Source organism: Tamandua tetradactyla, chromosome 25, assembly GCF_023851605.1.
Source record: "Tamandua tetradactyla isolate mTamTet1 chromosome 25, mTamTet1.pri, whole genome shotgun sequence".
Taxonomy (NCBI): Eukaryota; Metazoa; Chordata; class Mammalia; order Pilosa; family Myrmecophagidae; genus Tamandua; species Tamandua tetradactyla.
In genome coordinates this window covers 13997971-14013675 of record NC_135351.1, presented here as the reverse complement: position 1 = coordinate 14013675, position 15705 = coordinate 13997971, and the positions used below count along the sequence as shown (strand labels likewise).

The 15705-nt window shown below is 42.7% G+C and overlaps 1 protein-coding gene across 3 annotated transcripts in view; it reads left to right on the top strand.

The window, feature by feature from the left end:
* Positions 1–15255, top strand: part of ELOVL2 (ELOVL fatty acid elongase 2) — a 107637-nt gene extending 92382 nt beyond the window's left edge. For all 3 annotated transcript variants that reach the window (XM_077143605.1, XM_077143603.1, XM_077143604.1), the window contains 3 exons: positions 9711–9835; positions 10319–10453; positions 12201–15255. In XM_077143605.1, coding sequence (XP_076999720.1) covers positions 9711–9835; positions 10319–10453; positions 12201–12326 — 386 coding nt within the window. In that variant the 3' untranslated portion in view covers positions 12327–15255. The remainder of the gene's footprint in view (positions 1–9710; positions 9836–10318; positions 10454–12200) is intronic.
* Positions 15256–15705: the final 450 nt, after the last annotated feature.

Genomic DNA, 15705 nt, shown 5'->3' with positions numbered 1-15705 from the left:
TAGGAATCCGGTATTGCTTCTGATTTACTATTTTGCTCGGGAGGGGCAGTTCTAATGGCTTCCGCTTGGCCTTTCCCACCATAATAGCTCTCAATGCATGAGTTAGAAAGCGAATGTGGGGATTCTGCCAGTTGCTCAGTATGTCTATACCAATTATACATTCTGGAACTGGGGAAATAACTACAGAACGCATCTGGGGGCCCACTGGACCCACTGTGAGACAGACCTGAGCTAAAACTCCATTGATCACCTGGCCCCCAAAAGCCCCCATTCTGACTGGTGGACCACAGTGACATTTTGGGTCCCCTGGAATTAATGTCACTTCTGAACCAGTGTCTAATAATCCCTGAAATATCTGATCATTTTCTTTTCCTGAATGTACAGTTACCCTGGTAAAAGGCCATCGGTCTTCTTGGGGAAGGCTTGGAGGAAGATTAACAGTATAAATTTGTGACAGTGTAACAGGGTTCTCCCCCAAAGGGACCTGGCCTCCCCTTCATTCAAGGGGCTCTGGGTCTGTAAACTGTTTCAAGTCTGGAAATTGATTAAGGGGCTGTGACTCTGTGTTTTTGTAATTCAGGTTAGACTTCTGTTCACTTGACCTAGAACTCTTTTGCTTATACAGCTCGAACAAGAATTTAGTAGACTGCCCTTCTATTGTATTTCTAGGTACCCCATGATTTACTAGCCAATACCACAAATCTCTGCGAGTCATATAATTTTGATGCCTGCTTTGAGTTTGCTGTCTATTGTAATAGCTACGTCTACCCTGTCTTTGGCAATTAAGCACTGCCACCTGGCTTCTGCCAACCCAGGATCCTCTCATCCCCATTGTGTTTAAGGATTCCAGCTCAGTGACAGCAGTTCCTACAGTAATATCTGACCTACAGAGAAGTACAAGCACAGAGCTCTTCAGGGATGATGGTGCTAGTCTCACAAATTTATTTCTCACTGTTCTGGTAAAAGGTGCATCCTCCAGACATTCCTGGGGTGTAAGAGCAGGCTTTGCATGATAAATCCACTCTAACATTCCAATCTCTCTAAGCCTCTGGATCCCCTCATCTACATTATACCAGGGCAGTTCTGGCATTTCATCCTCAGGTAATGTTGGCCACCTTTTGATCCATGTTTCAACCAACCATCCAAACAACTGTTAATACCTTTTCTAACTGCTCGAGCTATAACATTGAATGCAGAATCTCTGCTTAGTGAGCCCATATCAATAAATTCAGCCTGATCCAGCCTTATATTCCTCTCACCATTATCCCACACCCTTAAAATCCATTGTCACACATATTCCCCTGACTTCTGTCTATATAAGTTGGAAAACTCACACAGTTCTTTTGGAATATAATGTACCTCCTCATGTGTGATACTTTGTACCTCACCTTGGGGGGCCTGTTGGGACTTTAGTCTAGTTATAGGTCTGAAAGAAATGAGGGGTGGTGGGGGTGGGTCATGAAAAGAATTAGAAATATCTTCCAAGCCATTTGCTTCAGGGCCTTCATTTGCAGTTTCATCTGGTGAAATAGGATTAATCACTCTAGGGCTAATCCTTTCAGGAGGAGGTTGGGTGACCAACTCCTCCAGGCAGGCTGGAGGTGGGGCGGTTATGTCCTCAGGGCAAACTACTACAGGGTTATCTAGAGAGGACTCAGTATGACCTAGGGTTTCAACCTCACCCCCGACATCATTAACCATCCATATGTCACCATTCCATTTTTCAGGGTCCCACTCCCTTCCAATCAATGTCCTCACTTTAACGGCAGACACCATGCAACATTGAGATTTCAGTTTACGTTGTAAAGTTGCTACTCTAACAATAAGATTCTGAGTCTGATTTTCAGAGATCCCAAGTCTACAGCTACAGGAAATAAGATTTTCCTTCAGGATACTCATAGAGACGTCTACATCTGTCAGATGGTGCTTAAGCTTCTCATTTGAAGGCTTAAGCCCATCCTTTTCACTCCTTAATGTAGCCAGTGTATCTAACAACAACCAGCCAACATCTCTATGCCTCTTATTTCCACAAAACTCTGTAAAGGTGTCAAAAACATTATCCCCCAGAGCCTGCCTTCATACAAGCAAAGCATTAGGAGAATCGAATAGTGGTATTTTGACTATCTCTTTTGCCAGCTCATTCCATGGATTGGGAGTGTCATTCTGATTACGGGAATCAGAATCCTTAGTGCCTTTGATTTCAGTCAGAGTAGAAAATCATTCATAAAAACCCATTTTTAAGATTCTGTTTCTTAAGAACCACACCTGGTACCAAGATATATTAGTTAGGGTTCTCTAGAGAAACAGAATCAGCAGGAAACACTCGCAAATATAAAATTTATAAAAGTGTCTCACATGACTGCAGGAACACAGAGTCCAAAATCCACAGGGCAGGCTGTGAAGATGACGATTCCGATGGAGGGTCTGGATGAACTCCACAGGAGAGGCTCACCAGCCAAAACAGGAAGAGCCTGTCTCTTCTGAATCCTCCTTAAAAGGCTTCCTGTGATCAGATTAAGCATTACTCATTGCAGAAGACACTCCCCTTTGGCTGATTATAGATGGAATCAGCTGTGGATATAGCTGACATGATCATGATTTAATTCTATGAAATGTCCTCATCACAACAGACAGGCCAGCACTTGTCCAACCAGACAAATAGGTACCACTACTTGGCCAAGTTGACACATGAACCTAACCATGACAAGCCAGATTCTTTCAGCAGAACAGGAACCAGAGGCTGTTGGTGGCATCAAGTCTCCAGGGGCTGGGCCAACCAGTGTTCTAGCTCAGGAACTTTCTTGACTCTACTGTGATGAAGCCAGGAGCTGTGTCCAACTACCTTGATGGCGGAGTTAGCAGGACCTGGTGAGGTTCTGACCACTGGGACTGTAGCAGCTGTTTGTCCCACTTTCAGCTTTCAGATGACAAATCAATCACCAGGCTGGAAAGAGTTGACAGGTCCATCAAGGCTGACGGATTTTTTCTGTAGAGAGGCAGAATGGACTACAGACAGTATGTGGTAAAGAGACTGTATATATTTAGATAGAAGTTTATCGGTTACTATTATTTCCTCTCCCCTCAGGTGATTACAGAAAGGCCAAGGTCTGCCAAGTACTTGCTCAAAAGGAGAGAGCTTGAGTTTGCCTTTGGGAATAGGCAGATTTCAGTCAGGGCTAGGGGCAACACTTTGGGCCATTTAAGGCCTGAAACTGACAGGTTTTTTGTTAGGTGAGTTTTTAGAGTCAGATTCATTCTTTCAGCTATGAATGGTAGCTGAAAGTGTGGTAGGGAAAGTGGTAGGGAGAGTGTGGTTTCCAATTGATGTTCAGGGCCTTGGCAGTTTGCTGAATGATGGAAGCAACTCTTGGTCAGAGTTTAGTTGCTCAAGAAGTCCCCATCTGGAGCAGATGTCTTCTAACAGGTGGTGGCATACCTCATGGGCTTTTGCAAACCAACAGGGGAAGAATGCTTTGGGCCAACCAGAAAAAAACGGCAGATAAATACCAGAAGGTAGCAGTAGCTGAGGGCATGAGGCAGTTCAGTGAAGTCTACTTGCCATTGCTGACCTGGCTATAAGGATGGGTTGAACAAGTGCTTTCTGGCTTCTTGGGGCTCCAGTTGGGCCAGTGGGTTGATTTTCTGGCAGATGGGACAGTGGGCGATGAGCTGCTGGAGAATGGGTCATACTGGTGCTGACAACCTAAAGTAGTGGAGCCACATTTGTAGGAGTTTTTCTTCACCTAAATGGTATAAATCACACGTTCGGGAGCAGACAGCCTGGAGAGAGGAGCTTGGGAATGCAAGTATGTTTGGTGTTAAGGTAGATTAGCCATGAGTCTGTCACTTTGAAACCTTAGCAAGCCACCTACTTTAAATCTTCAGCTGAGTATTCACAGCTCTGAGGGAAGAGAAATGACAGGATAGGCTGAGGCCCTTGGAAGTTTGGCGGCAGCCTGTACTGCATGATCTGCCGCACTGTTGCCTCTGGACTCTGGGGTATCAGCTTTTTGGTGACCAGGGAGAACTGCCATGAGGAGACGAGACACTGCCTCGGCATGTTTAATTGGGGGTGGTCATTGATCAAGCAGTCCCTTTTCTTTCCATAACTGGGCAAAGCCATGCAGGATTCCCTAGACATACTTGCTGTCGGTATACAAGTTTATTTAGAGGCCCTGTCCATGATGTAGGGCCTGGATGATGGTCTCAAGTTCTGCCCTTCGGACAGATGCATTTACAGGGAGGGCGCTGCTGGCCACGATAAGCGAGTCATTTACAACTGCCCATCCAGTGTACCTGGTGCCATTTTCAACGATAACTGGAAATATTGGTGAATTGCTGAAGATGAGGATTAGGAATGGGGTGTTCAGAGAGACCATCTCAGGGCTTAGTTTGCAGGTCAATGCTGTGGATGCAGTCATGACTTGGAATTTCTGGATCCACAGAGTGCAGAGGCAAGAGGGTGGTAGGGCTCATCAGTTAGAGACTTGTAGGGTAACTTCAGGATGTTCAAGAAGGATGACTTGACATTTGAGGAGACAGCTTCTGGACATCCAGATAGGTCCCTGAGTTTCAAAAATAGCATGGAGGAACATGGTCAGAGGTTCTCCCAAGGTGAATTTTTGAGCTTCCCAGACAAGCAGGGCAGCTGCAGTGACAGCCTGTAGGCAGTCGGGCCATTTGCTGGCAGTGGAGTCAAGTCGTTTGCTGAAATCAGCAATTACCTTGGGGCTATAGGATGAGTCTTGACAGAGGATTCCTTGAGCCAGCCCTCCTCCTTCCACCACAAAGAGCTGGAAAAGTTTTGACGGGTTGGGCAAATGCAGAGCCAAGGAGAGATGCTCCTTAAGTTGGTGAACCTGACAAGCAGCTTCGACGGGGGCCAGTAGTGTTGGTGATCGGAGGCTTACTGCCTCAGTTAGAATGTTGTAAAGGGGCTTGACCACAGTTCCACAGTCCCAGATCCAGAGTTGATAGTAGCCAGTTAGGCCAAGAAAGGACTTGAGTTCTTTTGTTGTGGATAGGATAGGGATATTGCAGATGGCCTGTACCTGTTCAGGGGTGAGTAGGCGTTTTCCTTGGTCAAGGTTGTGCCCGAGGAATCAGACTTTGGTTTGAGTGATTTGAGCCTTTTTCTGGGACACCCAGTAACCTCATTTGCATAGGAAATTTAGCAGAGAGATGGTGGCCTGAGCATAGGCAGAATCGGTAGGAGAAGCCAGGAGCAGATCATCTACATACTGAAGAAGTATGCGTTCAGGTGAACAGTCCCATTCTTGGAGATCAGCAGCCAGAGCTTGGCTGACCAAAACAGGAGAGTTTTTGAATCTTTGGGACAATCCGGCCCAGGTGGCTCGGAGAGGGCGATCAGGCTGAGAGAATTAGGTGAATACGAAGATGGGATGGCTTTCACCGTTCACTGGAATGCAGAAGGCGGCATCCTTCAGAACTAACACCGTGTAGTAGTGAAGTTGGGGGCTCAAGGTGCTGAGTATAGGGGGTCCAGAACCAGCTACAGGAGATGTGCTGTCCAGCCATCGACTGTTCTTAGGTTATGGACCATGCAGACTTCACCGTTCGGTTTTTTGATGGCTAGGATGGGAGTGTTCCATGGACTGTCAGGAACAGGGCATGGTTCTAGGACTTCTCCTCAAGCAGGCAGGAGATGACTTCCAGGAGGCCGGGGATAAGGTTACTGTGGAGAAGAGGCTGGCAAAGTCGAACGGGTTGAGCTCCCGACTTGAGAGTGATGCGGATGGAAGCGAGTGACAACTGGTCCAGGGAGTCCTGTTTCCCAGACTTGAGGTTGATTTGGTTAGAGACCAAGGACAGGAAGGTGACTGTGACTGGGCTGGGGTGAAATGACCCTCTCCAGAAGTCTTTTCCCTGCTGAAAAGTTACAATGATGTGGCCATTGTAACTCATTGTGCTCATCACAGGAGATGAGCACTTGAGTCTCACACAGGTGGTCTCTGCCCATTAGATTGAGGTGGGCCTCAGGTAAGTACAGAAAGTTATTTTTGGTTTCCCCAAGAGTTGGACTGTAGACGGGGTGCTCTTGAAAAGGGACGCCGCTAGGCTTCCTGTGGCCCGCTGGACTGATAAGGTGGATTTTACAGGTACTACGAGGGGCTGGTAGACGACAGATATGGAGACACCAGTGTCTATGAGAAATGACAAAGTTTTTCTGGCTGCCTGCAAGTTCACTAGGGGCTCAGCAGGTGGTCTGGGCTCCTGACCCTGTCATTCATCTTCTTCCTCCATGAGGGCCGTAATTAGGTTATGTCGGGCCTGGGGAGCTCCCTGTGCCAGGGTATGCTGGTTTTCCTGGTCAGGGATTTTTTCTGGAAAGGTCCCGTGCCCTGATCCCCTGTGCTGCTTGGCCAGGCAGGAGGTTTTCCAGTGGCCAGTTTGTTTGCAGTAGGCACATTCGTTGGGTGCCAGGAGGGGGTGGCCTCCCTCTCCACCTTTCAACTGATGGCCATTTCCCGGAAGCTGACAGTTAGCTGTTGGCCACCTCTGTTTCCCTGATTGAAGGCTTGGACCGCCATTACCAGGCCTTCCAGCCCTTTTGTTTTTCTAGCAACCTATTCTGAAAGCTTTTCTGAGCTTCTTCTAAAATAGCGGGCCGCTTGTTTCTGACCCCACCAGGCAGTTCAGTTAATTTTTGACGGCTGTTGGGACAGAGTGGGTTAAGAACAGGTGTTTTAAAATTGGCTCAGCTGCTGGGCCATCAGGATCTTCACTGGTATGGGTGCGGACCGCATGTCTGAGTCTCTGGAAGAACTGGGTTGGGGTTTCTTTTTCATCCTGATAACATTCCTCTACCTGGGACCAGCTGTTGGTGTGAACTGTGCTGGATTCTAAGCCCCATAAGAAGAGGTCTGGAAAATGAGCCAGGTGCTCAACAGCGGAGACATCGTTAAAATCCCAGTCCAGATTGACCTCCCAATTAAACTGGTCATCCACAGGCCCACAGAGGATGAGGTTGGCTTGGGAGCTCCCTAGTCAGTGGGTATTTGAAACAGTTTGGGAGATTTCTACTTCCAAAAATACCAAACTAGCCAAGGCCTTCAGATTCTCCCAGGTTGGCTTATGAATGGTGAAGAGAGTTCGGATAGTTTCTACCACCAGTCGGGGCTGGGTAGAGAACTTATCCTTTAATTCATCTAGCTTGGCTATCTCCCACAGTCCCCATGCCTGATGCAAATATAGCCAAACCATGACTGGAGCACTCCCTGTCCCAGCAAAGGGAATTAACTTGGTTACAGGGACTAAGGGATACAATCTAGTTGACCCTGGATTGGGTTTTTCGGAGGTTGAGGCCGATGGGTAAGGCGGTGGGGAACTGGAAGACTCACCAGGAGCTGAGGGTTGGGCAGCTGGCACCATAGAAGGACTGCAGGCCTCAGCAGGCCGGCGATTTTCACAAAGACTCAGAAGGACTACATGGGAGGGAATTGAATTGGAAGCCATAGGAGGCATTCCTGAAAACCATATGGTAAGACTCTTCCTCAGACTTTCCAGTTTCATCTAGCCAAACATTTAACAAATTCATATCAAAAGACCCTTTTGGTAACCATTTTGGCAGACCAGCAGTATCATATTTTGGCCATGATACATTACAGTATTTAACCATTTTTCTCTTGGACCTTCCCTTTCCTAGTTTTGACCAATTTTGCAACATATGTTCTAGGGGCATGATAGGTTCCCCGTCTCCTGGAGAGGACTGGCTATTTCCCACTTAAACACAGGTTAGTTACAGAACAGTTTTTACACAGCAGAACAGTTTAACAGAGGACCCAATTCCAGTTTTATTCGGAGGGTCCAGGGTGTCCCCCAGAACAGATCTACTCACCCAGTCAGGTGGATCCACAATCAGACAGATAACAGACCAGTGCTCCTGACAGGAATGGTTCAAGCTGGCAGAGGCCCAACCATCTCCAGGTGTCTCTGTCGCCCGACTGGTCAGTCATCTCGGGTCCACTTAACGGGTGGACGAATGCTGGCCATCCGAGGGTCTAGCCGATCCAACAGTGAAGACCGGGAACCTGAGGCATCTGATCCGGTGTCACAGGTAGCACCAGTTCAGTCAAGTCCCTGTTTTGGCACCAGCAAGCTGTTGCACCCCTGGCTCTGGGGCGCAGCCTTCAGCCAAGAGGCTTCCAAAACAGGACACAACACTGGAGGTCAGACTTGAATCATTTTATTCAGCTGCACAGCAGGACACAAAGCTTTGCAGGTGCCATGGCGAGTTGGGACAAAGGAGGTACAAGCAGCTACAGGTTTTATACATAGCAAGATGCAGAAACGTTCAGGTAAGGCACTGTGGACCAATCATCAAGCAAGTTAGGAGTTTAACCATATTTGGGCTAGACAGAGACATGTTTTTACTGACTCATTGGCCCTTATGCTGCGCATGCGCAAGGGACCTTCCGGCTAGTATACATGGTCTCACTTAGAGTCAGTGTCAGCCGGCTGGTGTACATGACTGCCTCACTGGGAGTTAATGGCTGCCGGCTGACTTGGCTCATTCTGATAGCCTGTGGCAAGCTCCACAACACAGGACCTTTCATTAACAAACGTTAGGGGCTGTTTTTGGTGATTATAAGGCTCTAAAGTTGGAAAACTGCATAACTGGGTACAAATAAAAGTTAATCAAAAAGGTTTTATAATCACAGCAGCAGAAGATAAAGGCTATACAATCATCACAGATCAAGGCAGCTGGATTACAATCCAGATATTTCAGGTACTTCCCTCTGTCCACTCAAACATACCAGAAAGCAAAAAGGAATATCTATATAACGATTCAGTAATCGAAATCATCCCTTAAATCCTGATTTCTCTGTTACACCTTTTCTTAAAACTCTGTTAGATGGCCGAGTGCTGGGAAGGTCTCACTGGCCAGATTCTCCTCAGTCCCAACCTCTGCTCTCTGCTGGGCTGCCCCTCTCTCCCCCATCCCCTCATATTCTCCAGCATCTCCTTGTTTTTTGCAAACCCCCCTCAACCCCCTCCATGCCCACGCGCCAAATGGATTTTATTTACTTAACTATAAAGAACATAATTTTCTCTCTCTAGCACCCTATTCAGCTATGTACTTTTAAGTCTTTCTATAATCAAAAGGGCTCATAGCTACTAGTAATGACAATTTGAAGAGACAGCAAAATGTTTTCAAAATCAGGAATTACCTGCTGGTATAGATGGGGCACTCCCAAATCTAGATTTGTTGCTGGGTACAGTCAATGAAAGTTGCACCAAAAGGGGCTGAGGAGGAAAAAAGTTTATTTAGGCCAGCAGGAGGATGGGAGATTCCCTTCCCAAATCAGTCTCCCCTTAGTGATTTTTCAAGTGGCTTTTATACCTGTCAGAGACAAAGAAGATAATCATCTTAGTTAACAGGTAACAGTGGTCTGGGAAACTTCAGTAGTTTCTTTCCTACTTCCTTTGGGATTTGCATCCTCTGTGACACCTGGGAAAGGTGCCTCCAAGTCTAGGGAGGTACATGAAAGCTTATTCAGGTCTGTACATATACATATTGTTACTTCGTGAGACTAAGTGGAGAGTTGTGGAGAGTTTTGCTGAATTCTAGAGTATGACTTGTTCATTCATTTTCAACTGTGATGCACAAGAGGCCTCTCGTTTGACAAGGAAGAATGAACAGTCCTACTTTCTAGGAGAGCAGTAATTTGCATCCTGTACTCTCATAGGTTTCTTTGGACCGACACTGAACAGCTTCATCCACATCCTTATGTACTCCTACTATGGGCTCTCTGTGTTTCCGTCCATGCACAAGTACCTCTGGTGGAAGAAATACCTCACACAGGCCCAACTGGTATGTTAACCTTCGCCCTGCCTGCACTTCTCCACGGGAAAGCATCTAAGTGTTCTCTCGTATGGGGGATGGAAAACAGAAATCCAGTCCCAGAAGTCATGCTTTTTATGTGTGTTGAGCCTTCTTATTTTTCTCCAAAATAGCTTAAGAATTAACCCTTTTGTGTTAAAATGATCTCTGTGCATACAATTTCCTTATAATGGGAAGTGCCTTTGTTTGAAATGTAGATGAATACTTTCTAAATTAATGTATCAGATAATTCCTACTTTTCCAAGAGAAAGTTAATAAAAGGCAATTTTATATATGTACTAATTTCAAATAAAATTTCTGAATAGAATAGAGGAATGCTTTAGCTCTTTTATTTTTCCTGCAAAACTTAGGGAGTAATAGCAGTGGGCTTCTAAATTGATAAACCTTCAAGGTGGTTTCCCGTGGCTCTGAGAGCCCGGGCACCTCCCAGCTCTTCCTTTTCCACCCCGGCAGGTCCAGTTTGTACTCACCATCACGCACACCATGAGTGCTGTCGTCAGACCCTGCGGCTTTCCCTTCGGCTGCCTCATCTTTCAGTCGTCGTATATGCTCACGTTAGTCATCCTGTTCTTAAATTTTTATGTCCAGGTAAGTGGAATGTAAAGATTTCATGGTAAAATTGAATGTAAAATATTTTAAAAAAATTGTGCACGTTTGTCTTATATATTCATTTAGTTTTACTGATTAAAAATTACAGTATACATGCTTGTTGATAAATACCTATAACAGAGATGTAGAACAAAGCCTAAACATCCATTCTAACTCCTCAAAGAATAGCCACCTTATTAATCTACTAGGAATTCTATTAAACATTTTTCAGTGTATGCATATAAAGATTTATCAAAAATATCATTGGATTAGACATTCAGTTCTTCATTTGCGTCATGTCTTTGGACCATACAACCCAAGTTTGACATCTGAAATTTAATCACTTTGTATAATAATACAGATCCAAGAAATTTATATGAAAGGAAAAAAGAAAACATGAGTTAATGGATTTTAATATTTACAAGTTATTACCATATCTGTTACAGTAATGTTACAGGCTCACAGTTTATTTGGGAAAAATCCTTTCAGGCAAACCAGGGTGGAAAGGTCACATTTACTTTTTATTGTGTCATTTTCTTTTTAATTAACAATTTAAATGGAAGAGAGCTTCAGTACACACTGTCAAAATGACTCTATTGTACAAGAACTGATGAAAATAGTAAGAGAGCACAGTCCTGAGGTGATCGTAGATTTTAAATTGCTCTCTTTTGTGGACAGGAAAAATAAAAAGCTTCATGAAAAAAAAAGCATATATTTCTATTCCAAACGATACTTTTGAAATTGTATTCAGTTGTGTTTCCTTTGTCAAAGAAGAAGTGATTTCTTATTTTAGTTTCCATTTGCTGAAAGTTAACTTATGGTGATTTTGCAGAGTATAAGTGTAGAAAATGGACATTTTAGCTTGCATTTGCTGAAAGTTAACCCGTAACAGTTTCACACAAAGTACAACTGTGGGAACTGAACTTTTGACAGCGTTTAAGCTCTTGGACTGGGTAGGCTTTGTCTTTTATAAAGAGATAAAAGTTTCTTTTGAGAATTTCTAAAGAAATAGCCATTGTTGGAATCAAAGCCACAAAAAAAGGAAGGCTAACGGAGTCATTTCAGTGCTTACTGTTAAAATTTGAAGAGAAGCAAGTAGCCCAGCAGGGGTAGGTAATGGCCCAGTAAAGCTTAACCCCACCTTCTGGTTCAGAGAATTGAATCTTAGTCCTTTGTAACTTGAATATATCATTTCAGTCTTGGACCTTAATGACGACATTGCTTTAAAAAAAAAAAAAAACAGCAATAACTGCTTAGGAAGAAGCCAAGTAAAACAAACTTGTAAAGGGAAAAAAATCTTCCTGCTCAGCCCTCAGAGTTTAAGACTGATATTTTGTCAGAATAAGAAAAGTATGCCAAAAAATAAATCAAGCCAGAATCCCAGGTCCTGGTACTTTTAAAATACTAGTACTTTCTCACTTCAATTTTATTTTTTTTTTAAGTTTATCATTCGAAGTAAGCAACTAATGCCAAATAATTTGAGTGCTGATCTCATAATACATAAATCTTAACCTAATGTAGTTAAAGTGAAAAAAACCTTTCATTGAAATTGATGCATTTGTCGTGGTTTTTATCCTGTTTTTATCTTTAACCAGAGGTTTAAAAATGGTAATATTACGAAAGAGCAGAAATTTTTATTAGAAATTTCAATACCGCCCCCCCCCCAAAAAAAAATTACACACTGCTTTAACCTATAGACAGTGTTAAAGACAAGGTCTTTTAAAGAATCCCTTTCTCTTCAAAACAGACATACCGGAAAAAGCCAATGAAGAAAGATATGGAAGAGCTACCTGCAGGGAAAGAAGTTAAGAATGGTTTCTCCAAAACCTACATCACAGCAACTAACGGAGTGGCCAACAAGAAAGCGCAATAAAATGAATAGCAGAAAAAGCACATATAATAGCCTAACAGATTCGCTTGTTTTAAAGCAAAGACTGAATTGAAAGTTATATATGTCTTTAGTATAAACTAATTTCCTTTGCATTTATAAATCATTTCTACCAGAATGTATTAATATATTGCTATTAGGCTAACATGTTCACTAAAGCCTTTGGTCAGCGCCGAGATGATGCTGAACTCTGTAGACCTCATAATTGGTGCCACTGCCCTCTCCCTCCCTTCCCACTCATGGCTCAGCCCCTCCCCAAATACTTTCATTATAGAAATTTATATAGATACGAAGCTAGTAAACATGAACATTCTTCCCCACAGCAAGTCTTCAGATAAAAAGTTAGTTTTGTTCAATGAAAATGTTTAAACTAAAAAGCTAACTATCTTCTAAAAACAGGGTGTGCTTTAATCTACATTAAGCAATAACTGCCAGTGCATTATCAGTACATCTATTCCGGTAGGAATCAACCCCAGAACATATTAAAATGGAATCATAAATACAAGAAGGAAAAATCTAACAAAACTTCTCTAAGTCAGAGTCTTTCTGTCAAACTCCCACAACGATTCCTGATTCTAAGTTTAGTGATATAGTGATGAAATGTTTATATTTTATTTTGAAAATTAGTTTTTCAAAGACATCATCTGCCAAATCCTCATAACTCAGGAGCTTTGGGTAGGAATTGTTCCTCAGTTTTAATTTTATTTCCTCAATTATTCATGTATTCATGTTTAATTCCCAGGTTATTTAGTCTATGTTAGGAAAGACAGCCATCATGCTCCGTGCTAAAAGCAGTCTGAATCTGGCTACCCATTTCCTCTTTGAATAGGGGCTAGAGTCCGATCTGCTCTTCTCCCAAGAACACGCATGCCTCTGGATAGTTACCCATCAGCATTAATGGAGCAGAGGGGCAAAGCAGACACTGTCAACCCCTGCTTGTGAACCTACTTGTCACTTTTATCCCAAATACCTGCTATGCCCTTTGCAGGTTAAGTTTTTGAAACTGGAAAGATTCTACCACTGAGCCACGGGCTGGTGATGAGCCACAGTGAAAATCACCCAGTTGGCAAACTCAGCACATCCTCTCCCTGCTCAGGTATTGCCATCTCTACTGAGAACCAAGCACAAAAGCAAAAGAGTGACACTCTCTTTTTGGGGGGAGGAGTCCCTCCTCCCCAAATATTGGACTATCATTTACTATTAACCTGTACTGAGAATGGAAACAGAATATTTTCTGAAGATTTGATGAAGGTAAATTTATACCCTATTATGAGACTTGCCAACCATGACATTTTATCTCCTTTCCGACTTCTTTTTAAAGTAAGTTTCTAGGTCATAAAGTTGACATCAAATGCATATGTACTGGAAAGATACTCACATTATGGGCTAAGGGCCTTTCTGTCCCTAGCTTGCCATTTTTCCTGAGCGCTTATTTTAAAATGACTTTCCTCTTTAAATAAAGCAAACAAAACAAAACTTGTATGGACTTTTCTAATTTTTAATTCACGTAAACTACCCTTCTCAGGATTTTGGCGCACTTTTTGAAAGGTGACTTACTCTTAGTAATCTTCAGGGTGAGAGACTGGTACCCTGGGACAGCACCTTCTCTGCTGGTTGATCCATTTCTACTGAGCAGACATCTTCCTTCTGATGTCCACGTACTCTCAGATTTATTTTTCTAAATAGTTTTCTAAAATTAATTTGCTCATCATCACCTTATAACTGTTTTCGATGTATTCTTTCCAAGCAGTTCAAAAAGGGCTGGCCTGGAGTCTGGCTGTCTTTGCTTTTCTATGACAAAACACAAATTGGACTAAGGCCCCTGGGGAAAGTGGACTCTAAATCAGCTTTAGGTCTGGAGCTTGGGCTAAAATCTGTTACCAAAGTGCATTCCATGTAGAAGTGAGATATAGAGAGTGAGCAGACAGGCATCACAGGTCATTCATCCGTTCAGCCTATTCTTTGTTGTCAATGAGGCCTTAAAGTACCGCACTCAGCATCACATCGCAATTTAGGGTGCTTTCAGGTGTTTCATTCCTGTCTAACGAGGAGGGTAGGTCATCCTATACAGGACAGAGTCAAGCAGCTGTCAGGACGAGGCATCTTGAAACCTCCAGATCAAAGTGAAGAACTTGGTCGTTTATTCCTTCAAGCTAATGCAGAGATCTAGTTAGAAGCTTCAGGGTGTTTATTTCCAGTTTGGTCTTTGATTTTCGTGAAGGTCAAAAAAACTTATAGCCTTAAACCATTCAAGGGCTGACAAGAATACACATCTTAGCCACAAAAACTCAATCAGGTAAATATTTGAGCCTGTTGTTAAGGGTTGTAACTTTAAAGAACATAAGTGTTTTAGTATGGTTTGCCTAAAACAGAACTGTAAAAATTATTATAAATCTGTATAATCTGTTCAAAGAAACAAATGGAATTTTTTTCCCAAATGAATTTCCTCTTACTGGTGGGAATGAAGTCACTTGAATGATTATGGATCTGTTAATAATTAGCCCAATTTCTAATCTGAAAAATTAAAATGGAATGCTTATTGAATGGAAGTAGACATAGAATTTCTAAACCCATCAAACTATTTTAGGCATACTGGGAAGTAAAGTCCTTCCTGAAACCGTCAGAGAGGTATTTCTTATTTTTAAGGCAAAATGGTATTTACTGTGATAGGTAGAACAGCATTTAGCATGTGAGAGACCTTTCTATTTCTTTCCAATATTTTCATATTGGTTTATGAGTATTCCTGGGAGCTTTATTTGTAAAATAAGGATATCACTTTTTGTTTTCTTTTTAAAGTACTTATATCTTAAGAACATAGTATCATGATTGGGGTGGACAGGGAGGCAGGAGAAGCCATTTTTCTTTAAAGATAGAAAGCATTCTGTATGAGCGTTGTATAATAAATTGATTTTTACACTAAAGTAAAGCATGTTGTGATTTTTCTTATTTGCTTCAAAAAACCTAAAATTTGTACTTGCATGATATTCCAAATGACCTATTACTCAGATTTTTTTTAACAACAATCATATATTATCCATTAATTTTAGGTATTTAATTATTCGTTACCATAAGCAGTAGGCTTCTATGTAACATGATTAACTTTACATTATATTCATATAATCAAACTATTTTAGAAAATTCTCTGGTCATTCACAACGAAAGGAAAATTTAATACCAACTAGATAAGCAGAGGATGTAGAGGTTAGCCATTTAATAAAATGCTTTGTAGACTAACCTGGGGAAGAACACTAGATTTGTTTGAGGAGAACACATTAGGCAGAAACAGCATTGTGCAGTGCTGTTTAAGTCAGGACTGTCCCTTCACAGAGAGCCTAGAGCGGCACAGAAATGCAGCTATTTCAAC